The following is a 19,763-nucleotide window of genomic DNA, read 5'->3' on the forward strand; positions in this document are numbered from 1 at the left end:
CCTTGCTTTCCAAATTTCACTACAACAACTAATAGAAAGCTCCATGTTAGCACATACTCAAGAGTTAAGGTTATCAAACAAAACAAGTTACTCATAATTTAACTCATCTGATTTTAAGAGAACTAATCAATTTTGAATATATTTTTGAACTTACTTTATTAATTTTCTGAATTAAGGCCTAGAGATTTATGGGGTTAGTTTGTTTGATCCGATATAAGCATTAGATTAGCCTACATATGCAAAGGAATTACATATCTTGTATCTGGTTACTCCGTAAAACTTTTACAACCCGCATAAAATATTTATAGGATAATAGTTCTACAATTTGTTTGATATTATTAAGCTTCTCTCGATTAGTTCACTATTAATACCATCAAACAAATGAATTCACAGTGTTCAGGGGGGAAAAGACACCAGGAACATTGAAGGAAAAAAGAGGCTGAAAAATTCGTCGACTACCTTGGGTGAAGGGTTGTTGAATTGCTGAAACCCGACGGATACACGATGACATGACCAATAAATCAAGCAAAGAACGAAAGTAAAAAAAAACAACCCGGCTCATAGAATTTTCGTCGTTCACCAATTAACTTAATTGGGTACATATACGACTCACACGAGTATATATCTACGTATATTCGAACGAAGAAGAGTGCAAAGATTCAATTGGTTATGATCTATCTGGTTCTTCGTAGCCTCTATCGGTCATCAGAAGCATCACGGGCCGGAGAAAGCCCAGTTTCCATTTTATCACTGGGTTAGATCCACCTAAGCCCATTAGGCCACGCTATTGGGAGTTCTGCTAAAATTAGTAAATAAACTGAGCAATGGTGCTTGGTAGTAGATGGTAGCACTTAAGGTTTTTTTTTTTTTTTTTTCCCCCGTCAATTGCCCAATTGGTAGGAGAAAATTTACTAATATCGTGAGAAATATGTCAACTTGAACAATCAATTATTTGAGAAAGTATGATAATACAAACCCAAACCATGTAGAATTTGCAAATACAATACGTTTTTTCCCGAGCTTCATTTACTTACATGTTTGATTCCCATGGCTAGCGACAAATTATTTGGGTTATTGTAGGTTTGCCTGGTCGTTAAATCTAGGACCGTGCTAATTGTATGTGGTTGTGCACAAAAATTGATCCGAACACCGAATTATCGACCAAATAAAATTCAATAATAAAGGAACTAATTGAAAAATCTTCAAAAACAAGTGTTGGACCTGTTCTCCCTTGGTATCGTGAGCAGCAAGGCACTCGGTTGGTCCCAATCTTCCCCAATGCGTGTCCAAAACGAGATTTCTTGACGAGTTAAAAAAATCACAAAGTGATAAGAGCATTTGACTTCCACCAAACAGTCCTCTGTTTTGAATACCCAATTGGATTCCAAGGTGGTTTCCAAGTTGCACCAGTTGATGGTTTTCCCACAAACACACACTTTTGTGCCATTTGTCCGCAAGCCCAAGCAACCTATATAATAAAGCCCAAGCCTTTGTACTTTCCCAAAAGACTAAACCAACCAACAAAACCTCTCCTGTTTTTGGGCATCAAAGAAGAACAGAACCTCTCTTGTATTGTGTTGTTTGACATGGTTCTCTTAGTAGAAAAGCTTTCCCATTCTCTCAAACCCTCCTCCAAGCTGGAAAACCACCACCACTGCTGCCACGACCACGGCCGGTCCAAAGACTTTTCGGCCTCTTTACAAGCCTTTCAGTCCCATGTATCTAGCTGCATGAACAAACTAAGCTTGGATTCGATACCCGGCTCGGAATTCATTTCCTTGTCATGGATTCACCAATGTTTGGAGCTGTTGTCCAATCTGAACAGGGCTTTTGCAAAGCTAGTGATGGAGATTGACTATCCCATGAGCAAATGGGACATCACTTCCGCTGAAGAGTATCTCAATTACAGCTTGAAGTTGTTAGACTTCCTCAACGTGATTGCCTCATCGCTATCTGATCTTGGTCGAGCTCGGATGTCGATTTCTCATGCCTTAAGCCTTATCGATGGCTCGCCTGAATCGGCGATGGAGAGGTTAAAAGCAGTTCGGTTGATCAAGAATCTAAACAAGGAGATAAAAGTGGAAGAAAAGGAAGGGGGAGAAGAGAAGAGGCTCTGCTGTGGGGATAAGAAATGGCTTTTCGGTGAAGCCTTGATGGTCATGAAGAGAAATGGGTATTGGGTGTGCGGAATTGTGTTGCTAGGATTATCTGGTGATACAAGACCGTGCTTGGAGATGGAAAAACTGTGCAGAGGGTTCCTTAGCCCTTCAGCAATGGCGGCGATGGAGAAGAATGGGGCAGCAAAGGAGGTGAGAGAAGTGAATGATTGTGTGGTTTATCTTGTTGCAGCGGTAGCCGTGGGAGAAAATTACGGCGAAGCAGGAAAAAATTTGGAAGGGAAATTGGAGGCAATGGAGAAGCTGCTGGATGGTATAGGGACGAGAGCGGATGGTTTGTTTTCGGAGATTATGGCCGGGAGAATTGAGTTGCTTGACGGTCTCCGACAGATGAAGCCATAGCAACAACTGCATATATAACCACTTGCCCAAAAAAAAAAAAAAAAAACTGTGTATAAAATTTATTTGAATAGGGTAACAACAACAGATGATTTGTGTTTGTATATTAATGGTGTCTCTGTCTCCAAATCTTCATGTCCGATACATGGACTTTGAGGCACGATCGTGTGGCCTAGGGTTCGTATTGAGACATGGAACAGTGATATTGGTGACTGAATTCTGTGCTGATTGTGTTCTTTCAATGTAAAGATTGTAGCTAACTATCAATCATTTTGTGTGTGTGTTTAATTGATTACTCAGTAGAAAAATTTAACTCAACGCTTTGAAAATGCATAAAACCCAACTGCATCTGCTAATTTTTTTTCATATCCAGTTACATCGGCAATTTCATGAGTTTGGCCTTAAAGCCACCACACCATACAGTCTCTCTTTATATACTCAATGCTTGACCTTTGGTGCCATAGAAGCCAGCAAAAGGTTGTAACTATGGATGCCTAAACCGATTCTTGGACCAAAACTGCTAAACTTGAATAAAGTAGTCCAGTTGTTGCTATTCAGTTTGTTGTAAATCACCTAAGAGGAGAGAACTGGGGAATAAAGCGATCACAGTAGGCTCATTTGACTCCCGGAGTTGCTGGAACAATCTTCCTTCTCTGGTGCCTTCCTCTTGCGACAAACCTCCCTTTTGGGACAAACTTCGGATGAAGGTAGCCTGAGCAGGAAAGACATTCACATGAGACTACCACAGAGATAAGGAATAAGAACATGCGACCAATTTTCAAAAAGTCTTTGAGTGCAATAACAAAACAAAGTAGTGTTACATCCAAAAATAAAATCTAGCAAAAGATTCCAAAAGAAACTTCCATCTGTCCTACTTTGTTCATCCATTTTCGCTTCGCGGACATTTCAAAAAATTGTCTTTAGTTGTTTTTATTTCAGATGTTGTTTTGAATAGTTTGTATGAGAACTACTTGAGATATTTTCATTGCTGAAAACAATTTCAAATAGAAAATTTATGAGAATAGATTATTTGTGGATCAAACTCAAAGTAAAGTTCACAACTGCCCAAAATAGACTAACAAAAAGGGATAGAGAGTAAAAATTGCTGAAAGGTGACCAAGGGGCATTAGTTGAGTGGTGAGAACTCGGCCTATTAACCTTGAGGTTATAGGTTCAAACCTGAGGGAAGCCTCTTTTTGCCTATAATGCCAAAGGTTAATGAGGACTAAACTTGGTGTAATTTTCTTTAACAACACTAGAAAGGCGCTATGTGAATAGAAACTGGCAAAGGCATGCTTTCAGTTTAAATTCAATCCATGATTCTCTTTTTCCAGTCATCACCTAGCAAAGAGAAATGATGGAAGTTGGTTTTCTAGTATATACATTGGAAAAAAGACTACAAATAACAAAATTACCCCAATTGCAGATCAACGGCACAAGTGTGGACAATGTCCGGACTCCCAGGACCATGTTTAACAAAGGAATTAATTCTTTCCTCAGGATAGAGTTCAAGGTAAGGCGTCCGGGCAGAGTGTTCGCTTGATGGAAGGAAACCTCGAAGCTCCTGAACCTGGAATATTATGTAAAGAGAAAACAAGAAATACCAGATGTTAATTTCGATTCTATAAACAAATCCCGTAAAGAGAAAGTTATTCGTCAAGAGAGATTTCTACTTGCCTGTCTGCGTAAAGTCTCATTCTCCAGCATAGCCCGCTGCTCCTGAAATGAAACCAAAGCAAGTACTAGTATCATGTAGAAATTGAAATTGTAAGAGCAACTGTCAGTTATATGTGACATAAACACAATATTGTAGATCTCTACACATACACACTTAGTTCAATAATCACTTGGAGCAACAGAACTATCTAACGAAAGAAAGAAAGCTTATTCTTACAAAGAACCATCCAGTGAAGTGCAATTTTAAATTCTTTCGCTGAAGTTCCAAAAAACTATACGAGTTGATCCTTTTCGCTAAAGCTTGGATATGAGTCATTACAATCTCATGGTTGCTCAAAAGTACATGTTTCATATATTCTTCAAATTTGGTGCTCAAACTTCAAATTTCATGATGCAAAAGTTACCTGAACTCTTGATTGTTCTAGCTGGTCCATAAGTATTTGCTCCTGAAATAGCACGAAATTTCCACAAGAGTTCATAATGTATTTAGAGCTATTCTACTGATCAGCATAGTGCTAAAACGTGTTTTCTCCAACGAAAACAAAATTGACAAGGCAAAGAGAAATTGATACCCTTCTTTCCTTCACAGATAATAATCCTCCATTTAGTATCTCTTCTAGGTGCTGCAGTTCTTTCATGCTCATGCCAGTAAGATCCTTGCCCAAGAGCTGCCTGTGATATCAGAACTCCAAATAAATCATCGAAATCCAAGTATAATGCCAGGTTAAAAAGACGTACATTTGCTTCGCCTTGAGCTTTGCAATTTCCTCTTTCAGAATGTCCACCTCCTTTGACTCTTGTGTCTGTTTCATTTAAGTGGCCGGTATTAGAATTTAAACCCACAATAGAGTAGTTCAAAAATGGTATATGACAGTTAAACATTAAAAAAAAATCAACTTAAAGTAAATTAGACAAAAGTACATAACATGAACCAAGATGATGGAAATATACATTTTTTTTTCTTTTTGGTTGACATAGCTTTCACTGAATGTTTGGGGTTCGAGGTGTATTCTTTACAGACTCATGATCAAGTTCGTGTCCTATTCCAGAGTCAATGATTGCTCCACGAGCAAAGAGGTCTACTAAGGTGTTGACCTAACAAGCATGACAGTTACTAGCAATGTTATGTTTCTGCGCCAGACAAGTACTTCATACACTCGAGGACAAGTGTTGGACAAGGGTCGATATATTCCCGATTATAGTTCGAATTAGCTTCAGAGAGGATACAAATCAGAAACATGGAGACGAATGTGTCTGTAGCTTAACTTCGGATCCGATGATAAAACTAGTCCCTCCTCCTTTAGACTTGAATTTCAGAAACTTTAAAGCCCAAAACTTGGGATTTGTCTCAAATGGAGCTCTCTAAATTATGACATTAGGACTTTTTAGTCATGCTTACGTTTCTAGTATGTTATAGAACGTCAAAAGTGTGTAGTTATTTTTTAACATAGCACGACATTGGAAATACAGAAAATGAAGAAATAACCGCTTTATCCATGCCTTAGTTGCAGGAACCTTCAACTATGCCCACGTTTCTTCGACGGAAACGCGTTTCCGCGTTCCCGTCGAAGGAAACTCCAAGAAACCCGTCCCAATGACGACGGGAACTCATTCCTTACCTATATGGGAACTTACACCCAAAAAACGGTTGAGAGACTTACGATTCAAGTTGCAATTGGTACCTTTAAAGTTGTTTTGATCTTGTTAGTAAGCACATCTGATATTAACCTTCTAGAGTCATATTAATACCCTTAACTTTTACGCCTACTTAATATGCACAAGAGCTCTATTGTGTAATCATGTGCTACAATAAAAATGTTGAAATATAACTAGAAACTTATAATTTTAATAGTAATATTTATGTGGTAGAATAATATTTTTATATTGACATTTAACAATATAAAATTCCAAAATATATTTATAATTTTAATAATTTTTCCTAACCGCTCCCAATGGAGCTCCCACACTTCTGTGATCATCCGCTCCCCCGTCCCCGCCCTCGCTCCCGCTCCCGTCCCCCCTCCCGCTCCCGCTCCCGCTTCGTGTAACTAAGATCCATGCCCAGAGATCACCTACATGCCTTAACAGCGTTTTGATTGGTTACTCAAAACCATATTGCAGAAATTGCATACCATTGTACTAACGGATATATGAGAAATAAAGATAATCATGTACGGGATGAGAAAAGATGCAAGTGTAATACCTCTGGTTTGATCTCTACTAAAGCTGCCTCTGATGAATTCTCTACCAAAGCAGACTCTGATGAATCCAGACCTTTATTATATCTTGAAATAGTTTGCCTCATGCTGCAGCAAAACCACAGTAGACAAACAGGAGTAGGTACCTCAGATAACTTAAACAAGAACTGCATAAACTTGACGAAAATGAAAGTTTGATTACTTAATCCCAAACATTCTCTTAGATCACAATCCACGTGTCAATCAAACAAATGATCAACTCACCCCGACAATCAGCTTTAAATGGAACCCAAAACTTACTTTCTGATTGGCTGTTTGAGTCCTCCCACCAAGGAGTGAATTGGTTATCCAAAAAAATACACCACATCAAGCAATGAGAAGCAATGAACCAAGTCTCCTTCCCCGCTACTAGTTTTGCATTCTATCCGAATGTGTAATTGCTCTGCTACTATAAGACCTTCCTAAACTTAGATCTCTGGATATTGGTACGTGTCCAAAAGTTTGGAATGGTTACGAGAACATATCCTAAACACTTAACTCCTATGTACATGAATATCCTGATATCAAACATTGAAAATCAGTTAACTTGAGATCAATTGGAATTAATGAAAAATAAGAAATTTCTCTCTGTCGCTACTAGAAATGTTTCTTTTCTAGCTGACATGAAATTCTCTCTCTTCAAATAGCACCCAAAAAAAAAATCCATTAGAGGATCAAAGTGTCTGCATTGGGTGCTTGGCTATCAGTACGGGTACTGTGGGAAAAATGGAGAATTGATTTGCCAACATAACCAATGACACTTCATAGGCCCTAGATGATGGAGGAAGACACTTTGCTTCACCAGCAAACAAAAGGAACTTGCTTATCGTCGAAACTGTGTCACTTATATAGTTTCAGTATATCTTCTCACCCTATCTACACTTTGCTTCACCAGCAAACAAAAGGAACTTGCGTATCGTCGAAACTGTGCCACTTATATAGTTTCAGTATATCTTCTCGCCCTATCTACAAGATTTCTGTTTGGGCCATTTCGAGTCAAATAGAGAACTTGTTGGGATAAAACTGCCCAACATTCTTTCACAGTTTATTACGCAGTATCTATAATGAAACACAAATTTCTCTGTGTTAACTGGAAATCTGAATAGCTTAAGCAAACAATTACTCAAGGATCATTACGGCATAAAGTTGTTACTATGAAATCACCTGTTCATATATAACAGTAACTCACAATTCTTTCAAGCCGCAAATCTAGCATAAAACCAGATTAAGAGTGATTACATCCCTTTAATGAAGGAAGTACTGAGCAACAAGATCAGAACGATTAAGTTACAAACACCTCAAAAACCGAACCTTTCGGAAACTCTGTTCATTCCATAAATCCTGATAAAACTCCACAAAGGAAGTTACTGAGTATACAATTAGACACCAAAAAATCGCCGAAAGACTCGAAATTTGGAAAAGCCATTCATCAACAACGGCATGCAAGTGTGTACATTTTCCCCTTCTATTGCTTTTCAACCATGGACATACGAAAAAAACTTCGAATAACGTATTTCCGGACAATCAAGTGATCAACAGACACATGCAAAAGCATGAACAGCCTTAATCACTCTTCAAATTACTTCTATCGACAAAAATCACTTGCACAAGATCTATCAACAAGAAAAGAAAAAGACTTTCAGCCCATCCACAAGAACACACCAAGTCGTGCAAGTATAAATCAGAACCAAAAAAACAGAAAAACAAGGACTCCAGAAATTAACAACACATACCCAGCACTGGAAAACTCGAAAAGCTTCCCAGTACTCGAGAAGACGATGACGGCAACTTCTGCGTCGCAGAGGATCGCGAGCTCCTTGGCCTTCTTCAGCAACCCAACTCGCCTCTTCGAGAATGTGACTTGCCTTGTGTTTGCATTCTCGATTTTCTTGATCTCAATCTTCCCTCTCCCCATTTTTTTGTTTTCCCCCAAAACCCAGAAACCCAATTGACTGATCAAAAACCCACAACAAATCTATCGCCCTCTCACTCCTCTCTTCTCTCTCTTCTCTTCTCTCCTCTCTCTGTATCTATAAATGCCTGTGTGTAAATGGGGTATGTACGTATATTGATGGATATGCCAAAGTTGGGAAAGGGATTGCTATATATAGAGGGGGGAAGGGGGAGAGAAGGTAAAGAGGCGTGAGGGGTAGATTTACCCCAAATGGCGAAAGTCTGGAAACGGCAAGCTTGCATGGCAATTTCTATTTCTATGCCACTGCACGACTCTTTTCCCACATTTGGACTTTGTTTCTCGCTGAAACGGGTCGGCGTGGGTCCCGCTTTCTCCTCCCTATCCCTCTCCTGTTTGGGAATTCCAACTGCAGCGTCCGGTTTTAATTAGTGGTGTGGCTTCGTTCTGAGCTCACTTCGATGATCGGTCATTCGTCTTGTAATGTTTGTTGAGAAAATTACTATTCAGAAAGAAATTTTAATGATCATAAAGGGGTAATAAACAAACTGAATAAGTACAAAAAAAAAAAAAATTATTGAACGAGTCGGAGCCGACAAGGTATTTGTTCACAAAACTTAAAGAATTTTTAAAAAAGGTTTAAACTTATCTTGTTTATGAGATAAGTCAATCTCAAAAGAGATTTTATGGAACCGATTTCGAGTTGCTTGAATTATTTTTTATATCATAAGTCGAACGAGCTGAATAGTAAATTGTTTGAAATAAGATTGAAAGCTTATTAGTGAGTTCCAAAAAAATGTTCAAATTTGTTACTAGTTTATGTAACAAATTAATCTCAAACGTTCGAAAACAAGCTCGAGCTCGATGAACTTGATTCGTCTATCAAACATTTAGATCAGACATTAGTAGAAGTAAAACTGGAACACATATTTTTTAAGAAAAAAACACAGTACATAGCCTAACTATTTTGTAAAAGATAATGAATTATATTTGTGTCATTGTTTTGGTTGATGAGTTACATGAAAAATGGTTCAAATAATGAAAGTAGGTCCAAAATTAGGGTTCATGCTTTGAAATTGCACCATGCTGTTGAACTTACAACTGCAGAGGAAATACAGCCCATTTATACTTGCATATCCTTTCCAATTTTGCACTCCATTTGTTTTAGGGCTTCCCATATTTACCGGAGGCTCATGGGTGTTTCTGTACTTTCGCTTTGTTGTTGCTGTTTAAGGAAGGGGTAAGGACTCTTTTTCAGTTTTTGGAGGCTTACCAACTCCTTTTCCATTTTTGTTAATTTTGACTACTTTAAGTAGGCATTTTATGCATTTATTGGACCTATTATTTAGGGGGTTTCCCTATTTATGCATTATCTTTAATTGGATCTTTCTTTTGGTTTGCTCCATTTAGCTGTAACATTTACTACTCGTTATGCTATGTTTGGATGCCAGTATATTTTAAGTATAAAAAATATTCAAAAATTTGGCTTTTTTTAAATTTATTTTTAGGAGTGTTATGTCAAAGGCTGATCATCTATATCGAAACTAGGGGACATCTATGTCGGGACTAGGGTATTCACTGAAAATTTCTTTATCGTGGCTTGACCTCAAGAATCAAACTCTGATTAATTGGGCGGGAAGCAAATCTACCAACCAATCGGGCTAAAAAAAAAAAAAGAAGCTATCATACATAATAACATAAAATATTTATATTTGGGTAACTTGAAAGAAACTTGCAAAAGACTTTTCTTCTTTTCTCATTAGCCATATTTGGACTTTTATGTTACTTAAATGAATAGTTGTGGGATTCACCTCCGTAATTTTAAAATTTTTGAAGGATTTTGTAAATTTTGCTTCCCATATTTAGCAAAGGGTGGTGGGCATTTTTGTTTTCCCATTTTCTTCATTTCTTGTTCCCCTTTTGGGAGGTAGGTAGGACTCTTTTCAGTTTTTGGAGGATTACCAACTCTTTTTCCATGTTTGTTATTTGACTGCTTTGAGTATTTATTTTTCTGCATTTATTGCTTTTACTTGGACCTATAATATTTAGGGCATCATCTTCCTTTATTGGACTTTTATTTTTGTTTGCTCATTTTTTTGGTTTGATAAACTTATAACAACCATCTTCAATGGGAAGTGTGAAGTAAATGATGCAATTTCCTCAAAATATTAAGACTGTGTTTGGATCAAGTATTTGGGAGGAGATTTATTCACATATTTAATGTTTCATTTCTGCTAAGTTTTATTTTTCCTCACCAATTAGTTTTTACCAAACCCCTGGTCCAAGCCCGTCCTAAAGATTCTCATGCTTGGTAATCATCAAACAAGTACAAAAAGTAAATTACTTTATACTCTCTGTCACGACGTACTCCGTCCATCCCCAAAAAATTGTCATGTTCATAAAATAGAAACTTACAACAATTTTTTACGATAAAAAATTTAAACTTTTTTCTGATATTTTCTAATATTCTGTAACTAGCGACAAAAAGTTTGAATTTTTTCATCAAAAATACATTATTAAGCACTCATTTTGCTGATTGATATATATATATATATATATATATATATATATTTTGGGAGGGGGGGGGGGGGGACAGAGGTAGTACTATTTTAAGAGGTGATTTACAAAATCGTCCATTACAATTTAAGTGCTCCAATTTCACGTCTTGAGTTTCCAGAAGTGCAAAATTCAGTATGAGCTTTTTTTTTTTGAATGATTTGATTTGGTAAGGTTAGAGCTGCATATATATATATATATATATATATATATATGGGTATAGAATTCCTATAGGCGTAATCTTTTAACCTAAATTTATCTATTACTAGGTTTAAACTAAAACCAACTCACTGAACGGTTACAGATAAGTCAAAATCTCTTTTGACTTTCAACTTTTGCACAATTCAAGCCAAATTTTTTGGGCTGAAGTTGTAAATGATCCCTAAAAATAGTAAATACTCAAAAATATTAATTCTATTATTAATGGCAAAACTACTGAAAACATTGAGTTGGAAGCTGTGAATCCGACGTTCAAAGTCATGGCAAAGTTCAATGGGTTAGCACTTTAATATGGCGAAATAAATATAATTACTAGAAAACTTTACTTATTAAATAGGAAAAATCCCTTCAGGGTCACACGTATACATGAAATACATTACAACTCATGGTTTTCGAAACAATTGACACAATTCTACTGATACAGACAACAAGATTCAACGAAGACACTTACGCCTAGTAATTTGCGGTCCGGAAGCATTTATTCGTCGCTCCAGTTCATTTTGAAATGAGAAACGCTACACGTCACTAGATTTTTATCGCCGTCTTATTTCACCGCTCAGTTTATTAAAGCAAATTGTATCCTGTCACGTATGAAGTGAAATAAAAGGGTGATAAGAATCTGTGGTATATAGCAGTCCTCTTTCCAATATCTAGTCTATCTAACAAAACATCATGATTAAAACCCTCAAAAACCTCTTTTCCGACCACACATAACTCCACGGACACCTAACTACCGACTAGTCGCATTGTACAACCAGTTATAATCACGTGAAGGGTCACTTTGGAAGATCGAAGCTTGAGAGCAAAGAAACTGACCCCCACTCGAGCAAATAGGTTATAACGCATCGGCTGTCAAAGGGTAGGAGGGCACGTGAATTAAATCTGTTGTTTCATCCATCTTGCGACATACATAAACAAAGTGAGAATCTGGATCTTCCATAATGAATCCCGCTGGAAGTAGACCCTTTTCAGTGGTGGGAACTGATTCCAAGTATGATTTCGCGGAGGTAGAACCAGCTGGCCTCTGAAACCCTGGCCTAGCTGCAAAACAAAAGGATAGAGTGAGTGTACACCCTATAGTAAAGCACATTCCCTATGATAGGTACAGTTTTCACTACGATCTGTACACAAGTTTTAGAAGGCCAGGATGGCATAGCATATCCCGAAACCTTACAAAAAAATTTACTTTTCGACATGCACAAACATATAGCGCAATGACACAGCCTCAAGTCCATAACACTCCTGTGTCAAGTTCATCCATATTTGATGACGTTCATCGTAGAGAATATATATGTTTTTGAGTCAACTTGCTCAATGACAAGTAGAAAAATGCTGCCTCCAATATAAAGCTAATTTGTACTTTGTCAAGTTTTAATGTGCATTCATAAATATCTACGTGTCAGTATCTAGCAGGGTAGTATCGATGCACTATGCTTCTCAAAAGAACTAGAACACAGTTGGGAGTTTAAAGAAGGTGCAATTTATAGGGATTTTCTCCTCCCCTCGTGCTACTCCATGCTGTTTTGATTTGTTGTAGTTTCAAGTTCCAACTTTCTGGTGTTCCAATTTAGGGCACTACCATTTGCATTTAATATGTGATCGTCCACTGGAAGCACAAGTGCTACGTATGACAGGGAGGAGGTGAAAGGAGTAATTCTTTCAAGTACCCAAGTAGGAGTAATTCTGGGTAGTAAATTGGGAAGCCTCTTGTTTTTGAACTGCATTGGAAGGGCCACTAGGGTTTCACAGAGTGATTGAGAAGAAAGAGGGGTTGTGATTGTGATGACAGTTTTCTCTCAGTGACGAATATAGTGATGGTGGTGGCAGTGTGCGTGGTTGTTTGTAGGTTTAAACTGAAGGTAGTGGAGTGACTGGTGGTGGCAGTGTGAGTGGTTGTTTGTAGGTTTAAACCTCCCTCCCTCCGTACTTTAATAAACCACCAAGGCTCACAGTAATTTTGTAATTTGTCTTGCCACACCCTAAATGTAGCATACTTATGCGACCAAAATACAATCTTACAAAATGACAGAACTCAGGCTTGAACTAACCCTATACATGTGTATACAATGACCAAGGCATGCTTCACATAAATGTCATTTTCTACTCTCATAATTGCCACATCACAATAGATTGTCACCAGGACTATGATCGGGAGCCAAGCTCCAACAGAAGATACAATGAGCATAAAACAGCTATTTAGGTCGCCAAGGCAGTGTACTAGGTGATAGGGCGGAGAAGAGGCACGCATGGAGTATAATCTCTAGACAGCTATTGGATTATTTTAAGTTAGGAGTGTAAAGGAATTTCAGTTATTCCAAGATTGTGGTTACTCATTGGTTGTATTTTCATAATTTTTGTACTCCTTTACTCCCACTCTGCCATGCCACTGAGAGGACTAGATAGGACACGAACCAAACTCCTGGCCCCTAGGAAACAAGTCACTATGTGATCTAGATAGAGCAATAAACTGAATATTCAAAGGCAGTGAAAAGGTGCATAGATTATTTTATTGCCTGAGCGTTGAGGGTTCATGGGCTTAATGTAGGCATAATTTAAAAGAGCAAATACTGCAGCCTAATAGTGTATGTTAGCTCAGGTATATGTTCATGCATCATAACCAATTATTTATGTTCACTTTATTACGTTTGATACAGATTATCTGTTCTCAATAATATTTTCAAGGTAACTCAAGCCTGACAACGATGAATGTCACGAAGCTGATCTACATAGATAAGATCCCTCCAGTGATTAGTCCCAAACATCTAAGAAGGCATTCAATAGGGCCATGCATAGGCTCTTCATATTCCTTTTTTCGTAATGTTGATAAGAGATGTGCATGCTCTTCATATACAAAAGTATGCTACCTATCAATGGGATTACTGATCCCTCTGCCACTTATTAGCCTAATTATTCTAATTCCACTTTCTCCATTCCTCACACTAGAGAGGAAGCAGAGGAACAAATAGCACCACAAAACCTTCAGAAAACCTTTCTCTCTGTCCCTCCCCAAATTCAGGCTGATTAATTTAAGGCAATTCAAGAATGGCTAGAGTAAATGCATTAGAGTAGGTGTAAAGGCCAAACAACTAAAATCTTATGAATGATGCAACTCAACCAATTGGTAGAGGGGCAGTGGATCAATACAATAATCCAATACTTAGGAGCAGTGTCTCACTTATGTTCAATCGCAATATTCTAAGAAATATCACTAATCAATAATCTAAGCACAAACCAATTCCTGACGAATTAAAAGAACATAAGATACCTGAAAGTAAATGGAGAAAGACACAAGAAAGGGGTATAACTCACGTATGATGTACAGTTCAGTTTTCCAATTGTATACTGGTCGGCTCAGATGAGGAATCCTCACTGTTGGATCACCATAAGTTATCTGCAAATCACAAATTGAAGACAAAAAATCTTGGGTTGTAGGACGAAGGCATAAAATTATGAAAGGTAGAAGTTTTCGCATTCAATTTATAATTACCAACATATAGATCCCTCCAGGTTTAAGAAGCCTACGAGCAGAAAGTAATTGATTTTAATGAATACATGCCATCAAAACAAATATTGCGATCAACATGGACAAGTTATTCTATACAGCATATTGCAATCAACAAATATCTTTAACGCTCATAAAGCAAATTACCTGCTAACTTCCCCCAGCATTTGAGCAGCACTAATTGGAGCACTGGCACCACACTTGAAAATAACATGCATACATAAAACTTTAGAACACAAATTTTTTTTAGGAGATTTCAAGAGAAACAACTGGAACACACTACTTACCATCAATGAATCGAGAGTTCCTAGAATGGATAACCCGGGACAATGCATGCAAATAAGTAACAACAAAGTATTGTCAACCCCTTGCACACAAGAATTTGCAAAATTTGACAAAGCGAGTAATGCAGAGACTCTAGCATACCTTTATCAACAACAGCATCAAATGATTCATCTGGGAAGAAGCTCATATCCTTAACATCCATTTGCAAGTCTGTTGGCTCGTATAAGGAAACCTTTTTTTCATTTGTTTGGTTAACAGAAAACCCTAAACACAATATCTTAACATGAACGAATCTCTAAAGGATACATTTCAGCTGCGGAATGTGCTCATACTTCCTTCTCATCATGTCAATGGCCACTGATGAAATATCAATATTCATGATGTCTTCATAGCCATCCTTGACCATGTCCTCCGACATAACTGCAAAGAATAATATTTTTTTTTGGTTCTATGTTTCTCAATGAGTATAAAGATCCTCAAAAAGTACATCAATGACGCTGCAAAATTGCAAATGCTACATACATGTTTATCAGGTGATGCATCACTCAGAAACAAGCCTCATCCTTAGTGTTAAGAAAATGCATTGCAACTATTATAAAAGACAAGATGCCATGTTGAGTATTCTAGATGATTGTTTCGTTTTACAAAAATAGTTGTCTTTCTCTCCATTGGATGGACTTCCAAAACACACTTAAACATCAAGATAGTGTCAGTTCAGCAAAATTACTCTAAAAAAATAGAAACAACTACTCAGTAACTTTAATAAGCAAAAAATTTCTACTAACCATTAAGATACACTACATTGAACAGAAGGACCATTAGCCCAATAAAAAATATCAAAAACTACTCGGTTCTTTTTATTTCTACATAAAATACATCAACTATTTTGTAGCATTCAGTCAGCTTACTAGGGCTGCAAACGAGCCAAACCGAGTTGAGGTTTGCATTGCTCAAAGTCGGTTCGGTAGAAATTGGGCCAGCTCGAGCTCAACTCGAGCTCGGAACAGGCTAAAAGTATTGGGCTCGAGCTCAGCTTGATGTACCTCGGGTTAGGAGCACTGGAGTGGATCTAGAGGTAAGAGTGAGTGAGAGCAGTTGGGCTTCTACTTATCTAGCTTTCTTTGGCTTCATTTCCCTTTAGTTCCAATGTGGGACTGAATATTGGAGGGTTTCCTTTGCGCATTGCACTTGTCCCACATCAGAGAGAAGAAGCTGCTGAGCAAAAATGCTTTCCTATAAAGCCTTCCATGCCCCACCTATTTGCCGTGTGATGTCACACATTGAGGTGACCCTTGGCAATTATTTAAGGATAGATATCTTCGATAAAGTTGTGAATATGAATAATTACAAGTATTACTGGTATTCACTATGGCTCCCAAGCTCATTCGAGCCGAGCTTATAACAACTCAGGCTTGGCTTGTTTATTAAATGAGCTCAATATTGCAGCTCGGGCTTAGCGTGCCGAGCTCAAATGAGCTGTTATCGAGCTTTCTCTAGCTGCTCGCAAACAGCTCGGTTCATTTGCATCCCTCGCGCCTACAATTCATGGGTCTTTTTTTCTTACTGTTGTAGAATTATTTCATTCTCATTGTCTGGTATTACTCATTCATGATACAACAAAAAACTGAGAACTACAACAAAAAGGCGAAAATCAAGCTACTTTCAATCAGTCAAGGAAGAGAGGGAAAACAGGTAAAACCCCCAAATGCTCGTTTTGGTTACAGAAACAATGGGAATGAGCTAAAAGAAACACTGCAACAGACGGTTGGAATGTCAAGCATTCAATTCGATTCAACAACAGAACTGTCAGTGAGTTCAAATTTCTTTTCTTTCCCTTCCAAAAGTACCCATAACTTGCTTGAAAATTGAAATCAACAGCACCCAGAATCAGAATCCAATGAAAACAGCTAACATCAAGGGAAAAAAATCTAAACTTTAACTGATCTTTTCCTACCAATTGCATTTTAAATTCATTAATAAAAAAAACAGGGGCTACACCAACTACAGTGCAAATTGCGCAACTTCCGTAAAACCATCAAAATGAATTTAGTTACGCTAACAATGGGAATGAATGAAATAAAGGGCATGAAAAACGCACTGGAACAGAAAGTTGGAAAGTAAAGCATTCAATTCAGTGAAATCAACAGCACCCAGAATCAGAATTCAGTGAAACTACCACCAAACTAACGTCCATCCACAAAAAAATAAAAAATCTTTTCCTTTCATTTCCCCAATTCCCTCGAAGCCCAATCAGATGCTAAACATTAGTAATAAAAAAGATAACCAAGGGTTACACCAACTGGCATAAGCAAGGGTGCTGTGATTACTGTTGATAATCAACAGCACCCTGAAGCAGAATCCAGTGAAACTACTACCAAACTAACAAACATCGGAAAACATTCAAACTTTTGTCGCTTATCTTTTCCTTTCGCTCCCCCAATTCCCTCAAAACCCAATTTCATGTTGAATTCCTTAATAAAAATAAATAAATAAGGGTTACGCCAACTGCAGCGAAAAAAACCCCTAAATTCGGAGATTGAGCGAACAACCGGACTGAAACAGAAGCACAATAAAAACGAAGGGCAGAGATTAGGGTGGAGGCAATTACCGGCATTGCCACAGCCGACCATGAGGATGCGGGAGGAGGTTGGGATGTACTTGCGAGCGAACGGGCGGAGGGCGGAGTAACGCTGGTACCAGTCGAAGGAACCGCCCTCCTGGATGTAACGGGCGTCCCAGTAGAGGGCGTCGCCGTAGTTGTAGGTGTTGCACGCCGACACGTCCCTGTACATGGTTAGTTGGGCGGCGATCGAGGGGTGGTTGAGGCGGAGGCGGTGGGGGTAGCAGGTGTTGGTTTTAGTGGGTAGCAGCTGGCGGTGGCGTTTGGTGGTTCCGTTGGAGTGTTTTCGGTTTGGGGTCGGTTTGGTTGGGAAGCGGAGGAGTGGAAGTGAAGTGATCTGATGCAAGTGTGTGTTTTACTGTTTTCTGTGTCAGTTGTGGTTCTGAGTTGCCGTCACATTACATATTTTCTCTCTCTTCCTTAAAAATCTCGCTGCCGTCCTCAATTCCGACCCAGAGGCTCTGCTGCCCACCGTGGCACAGCAGCCTCTGCCCACATCTCACACGGCACCTCCTCAATTCCTGTTTTCTATCCCTCAGTTCTTATTTGGGCTCCGTTTTAAAAAACTTCTTTAAAAATAAACAGTTTATTTAATATTTTTAAATTTAAAATTAATGTAAATAAAAAAAAATATTTCAATTTTTTTGTATCGTATAAATGATCTCATCAGGATTTTTTAAGCAAGATCCATATTGCATATTTTTAAATTTCAATAAATCGATAATTTTTTAGCTTGAAATTGCCTTCTTAAAAAATAAACGTTTTTTTTTTAGTTCCGGAATGAGGCCTTAATACAGTACTACTTACTGTATTTATTTTAATCATAAACTATAAAAATAAATCTTATTTGATTTCACCATTTTTTGCGAGATTGGTTGAGAATGAGAAATGGGCAGTCAAAACATTTTATTTTTGTACTTTTCTCTATATTTTCTCACCCAAATGATTAATTTTGTAAGATATCACAACCACTTCCTTTCTTTTCTCATAAAATTACTCCATTCAAATGGACTGTTAGATCTAAATGCACTTATTATAGAATTAGTTCAGAAAGAGCCCTACTATCGATATCGATGGAGTGGTATACACACGGCGTACATCGCTGTGTGGAGCCCACTACAGATTCTACACAAATAATCTGATCCGTTGATAAATTTTAAATTTTTTTTCAAGTAACTTGATAAAAAAGTAGCTCAATTAGATATGTGTAAGCACTTGATATAATCTTCTAACTTTTCAATCAGAAGTTAGTCTAAAAGGAATAATTTTCCTTGGGATCCCACACAAATGCCTGCATTGAATAATTTTTTGAGACTCACCCATGAGATAATCACCTTGTTTGATTCTCATCTTATCTCATCTCATTTTTCTCTCCAGAAAGTCTACACTTCCCGACCCATTTTCCCGATCGGAATCCCGACGCCCCACCGGGCCCACTTCGGCCACCGAACGGCTGATCCGAGCCGTCCAAAAATTTTTAAAAAAAATCCAAGTGGGCTTACGCGAGAATCAACGGCATTCGACGTGTTTAGGTGGCTGATCCGAACACACAATTAGGCCAATCTTGGAGTTCCAACATTGAAAATCTCTTCTGGACGAGCGCCAAACTCCGCCAATCACAAAAAACCTTTAGGCTAGATCCAGAATGCTGCGATTGTATCGTGGCAGCTTACTTTAGGAAAACTCAACACTCAGGAATGTCTCAGTCCCAAAAGGCCCGGCAATTATCACCACGAAAGATAGACTAAATTCATTAACTTACTTAAAAAGAGCTAAGATATCCCACTTGGGAAGGGAAAGCCATAAGGACAATTTGTGTGTTCGGATCGGCCACCTAAACACGTCGGATGCCGTTGATTCTTGCGTAGGCCCACTCGGATTTTTTTTTAGAATTTTTAGACGGCTCAGATCAGCCGTCCTGTGGCCGGAGTGGGCCCGGCGGGACATCGGGATTCCGATCGGGATTTCCCGGTCGGAAACTGTAGCTTCACTCTTTTCTCTCTACACATTTTTTAATATCTTTTTCTCTCTATCTCTTTCCATTAATTATATCAAAAATAACTTTAAAAAATGAGAACTAAACATCAAAAATAACTTTAAAAAATGAGAGCTAAACAAGGTGATATAAACCCGGTGGTAAGTTGGTAACATTGCATAAGCCCAAACGGAAAACCCGCCTAACCCCATTGGGCCGCCCAGCAATGAATCCCAATACCAGCCCAACCCGCCAACACAATCC

General features: G+C 38.1%; 3 protein-coding genes across 3 annotated transcripts; 1 reads left to right on the plus strand and 2 right to left on the minus strand.

Annotated features, from left to right (window-relative positions):
- The first annotated feature begins 1,586 nt into the window (after positions 1-1,586).
- On the plus strand, positions 1,587-2,519 carry LOC131332591 (UPF0496 protein 4-like). The gene has a single exon (XM_058366893.1). The coding sequence runs from the start codon at positions 1,587-1,589 to the stop codon at positions 2,517-2,519; it is 933 nt and encodes a 310-aa protein (XP_058222876.1).
- On the minus strand, positions 1,997-8,597 carry LOC131332461 (agamous-like MADS-box protein AGL15). Its single transcript, XM_058366717.1, has 8 exons — positions 8,164-8,597; positions 6,397-6,499; positions 4,932-4,996; positions 4,766-4,865; positions 4,598-4,639; positions 4,194-4,235; positions 3,932-4,086; positions 1,997-3,228 (listed from the first exon to the last, which is right to left on the minus strand). The coding sequence occupies exons 1-8, from the start codon at positions 8,343-8,345 to the stop codon at positions 3,120-3,122; spliced, it is 798 nt and encodes a 265-aa protein (XP_058222700.1). The 5' UTR covers positions 8,346-8,597; the 3' UTR covers positions 1,997-3,119.
- A 2,829-nt stretch (positions 8,598-11,426) lies between these two features.
- On the minus strand, positions 11,427-18,040 carry LOC131332462 (uncharacterized). Its single transcript, XM_058366718.1, has 8 exons — positions 17,513-18,040; positions 15,211-15,324; positions 15,046-15,114; positions 14,907-14,926; positions 14,767-14,819; positions 14,605-14,635; positions 14,427-14,508; positions 11,427-12,158 (listed from the first exon to the last, which is right to left on the minus strand). The coding sequence occupies exons 1-8, from the start codon at positions 17,694-17,696 to the stop codon at positions 11,953-11,955; spliced, it is 759 nt and encodes a 252-aa protein (XP_058222701.1). The 5' UTR covers positions 17,697-18,040; the 3' UTR covers positions 11,427-11,952.
- Positions 18,041-19,763: the final 1,723 nt, after the last annotated feature.

The sequence above is a fragment of the Rhododendron vialii genome, chromosome 7a, assembly GCF_030253575.1.
Source record: "Rhododendron vialii isolate Sample 1 chromosome 7a, ASM3025357v1".
NCBI lineage: Eukaryota > Viridiplantae > Streptophyta > Magnoliopsida > Ericales > Ericaceae > Rhododendron > Rhododendron vialii.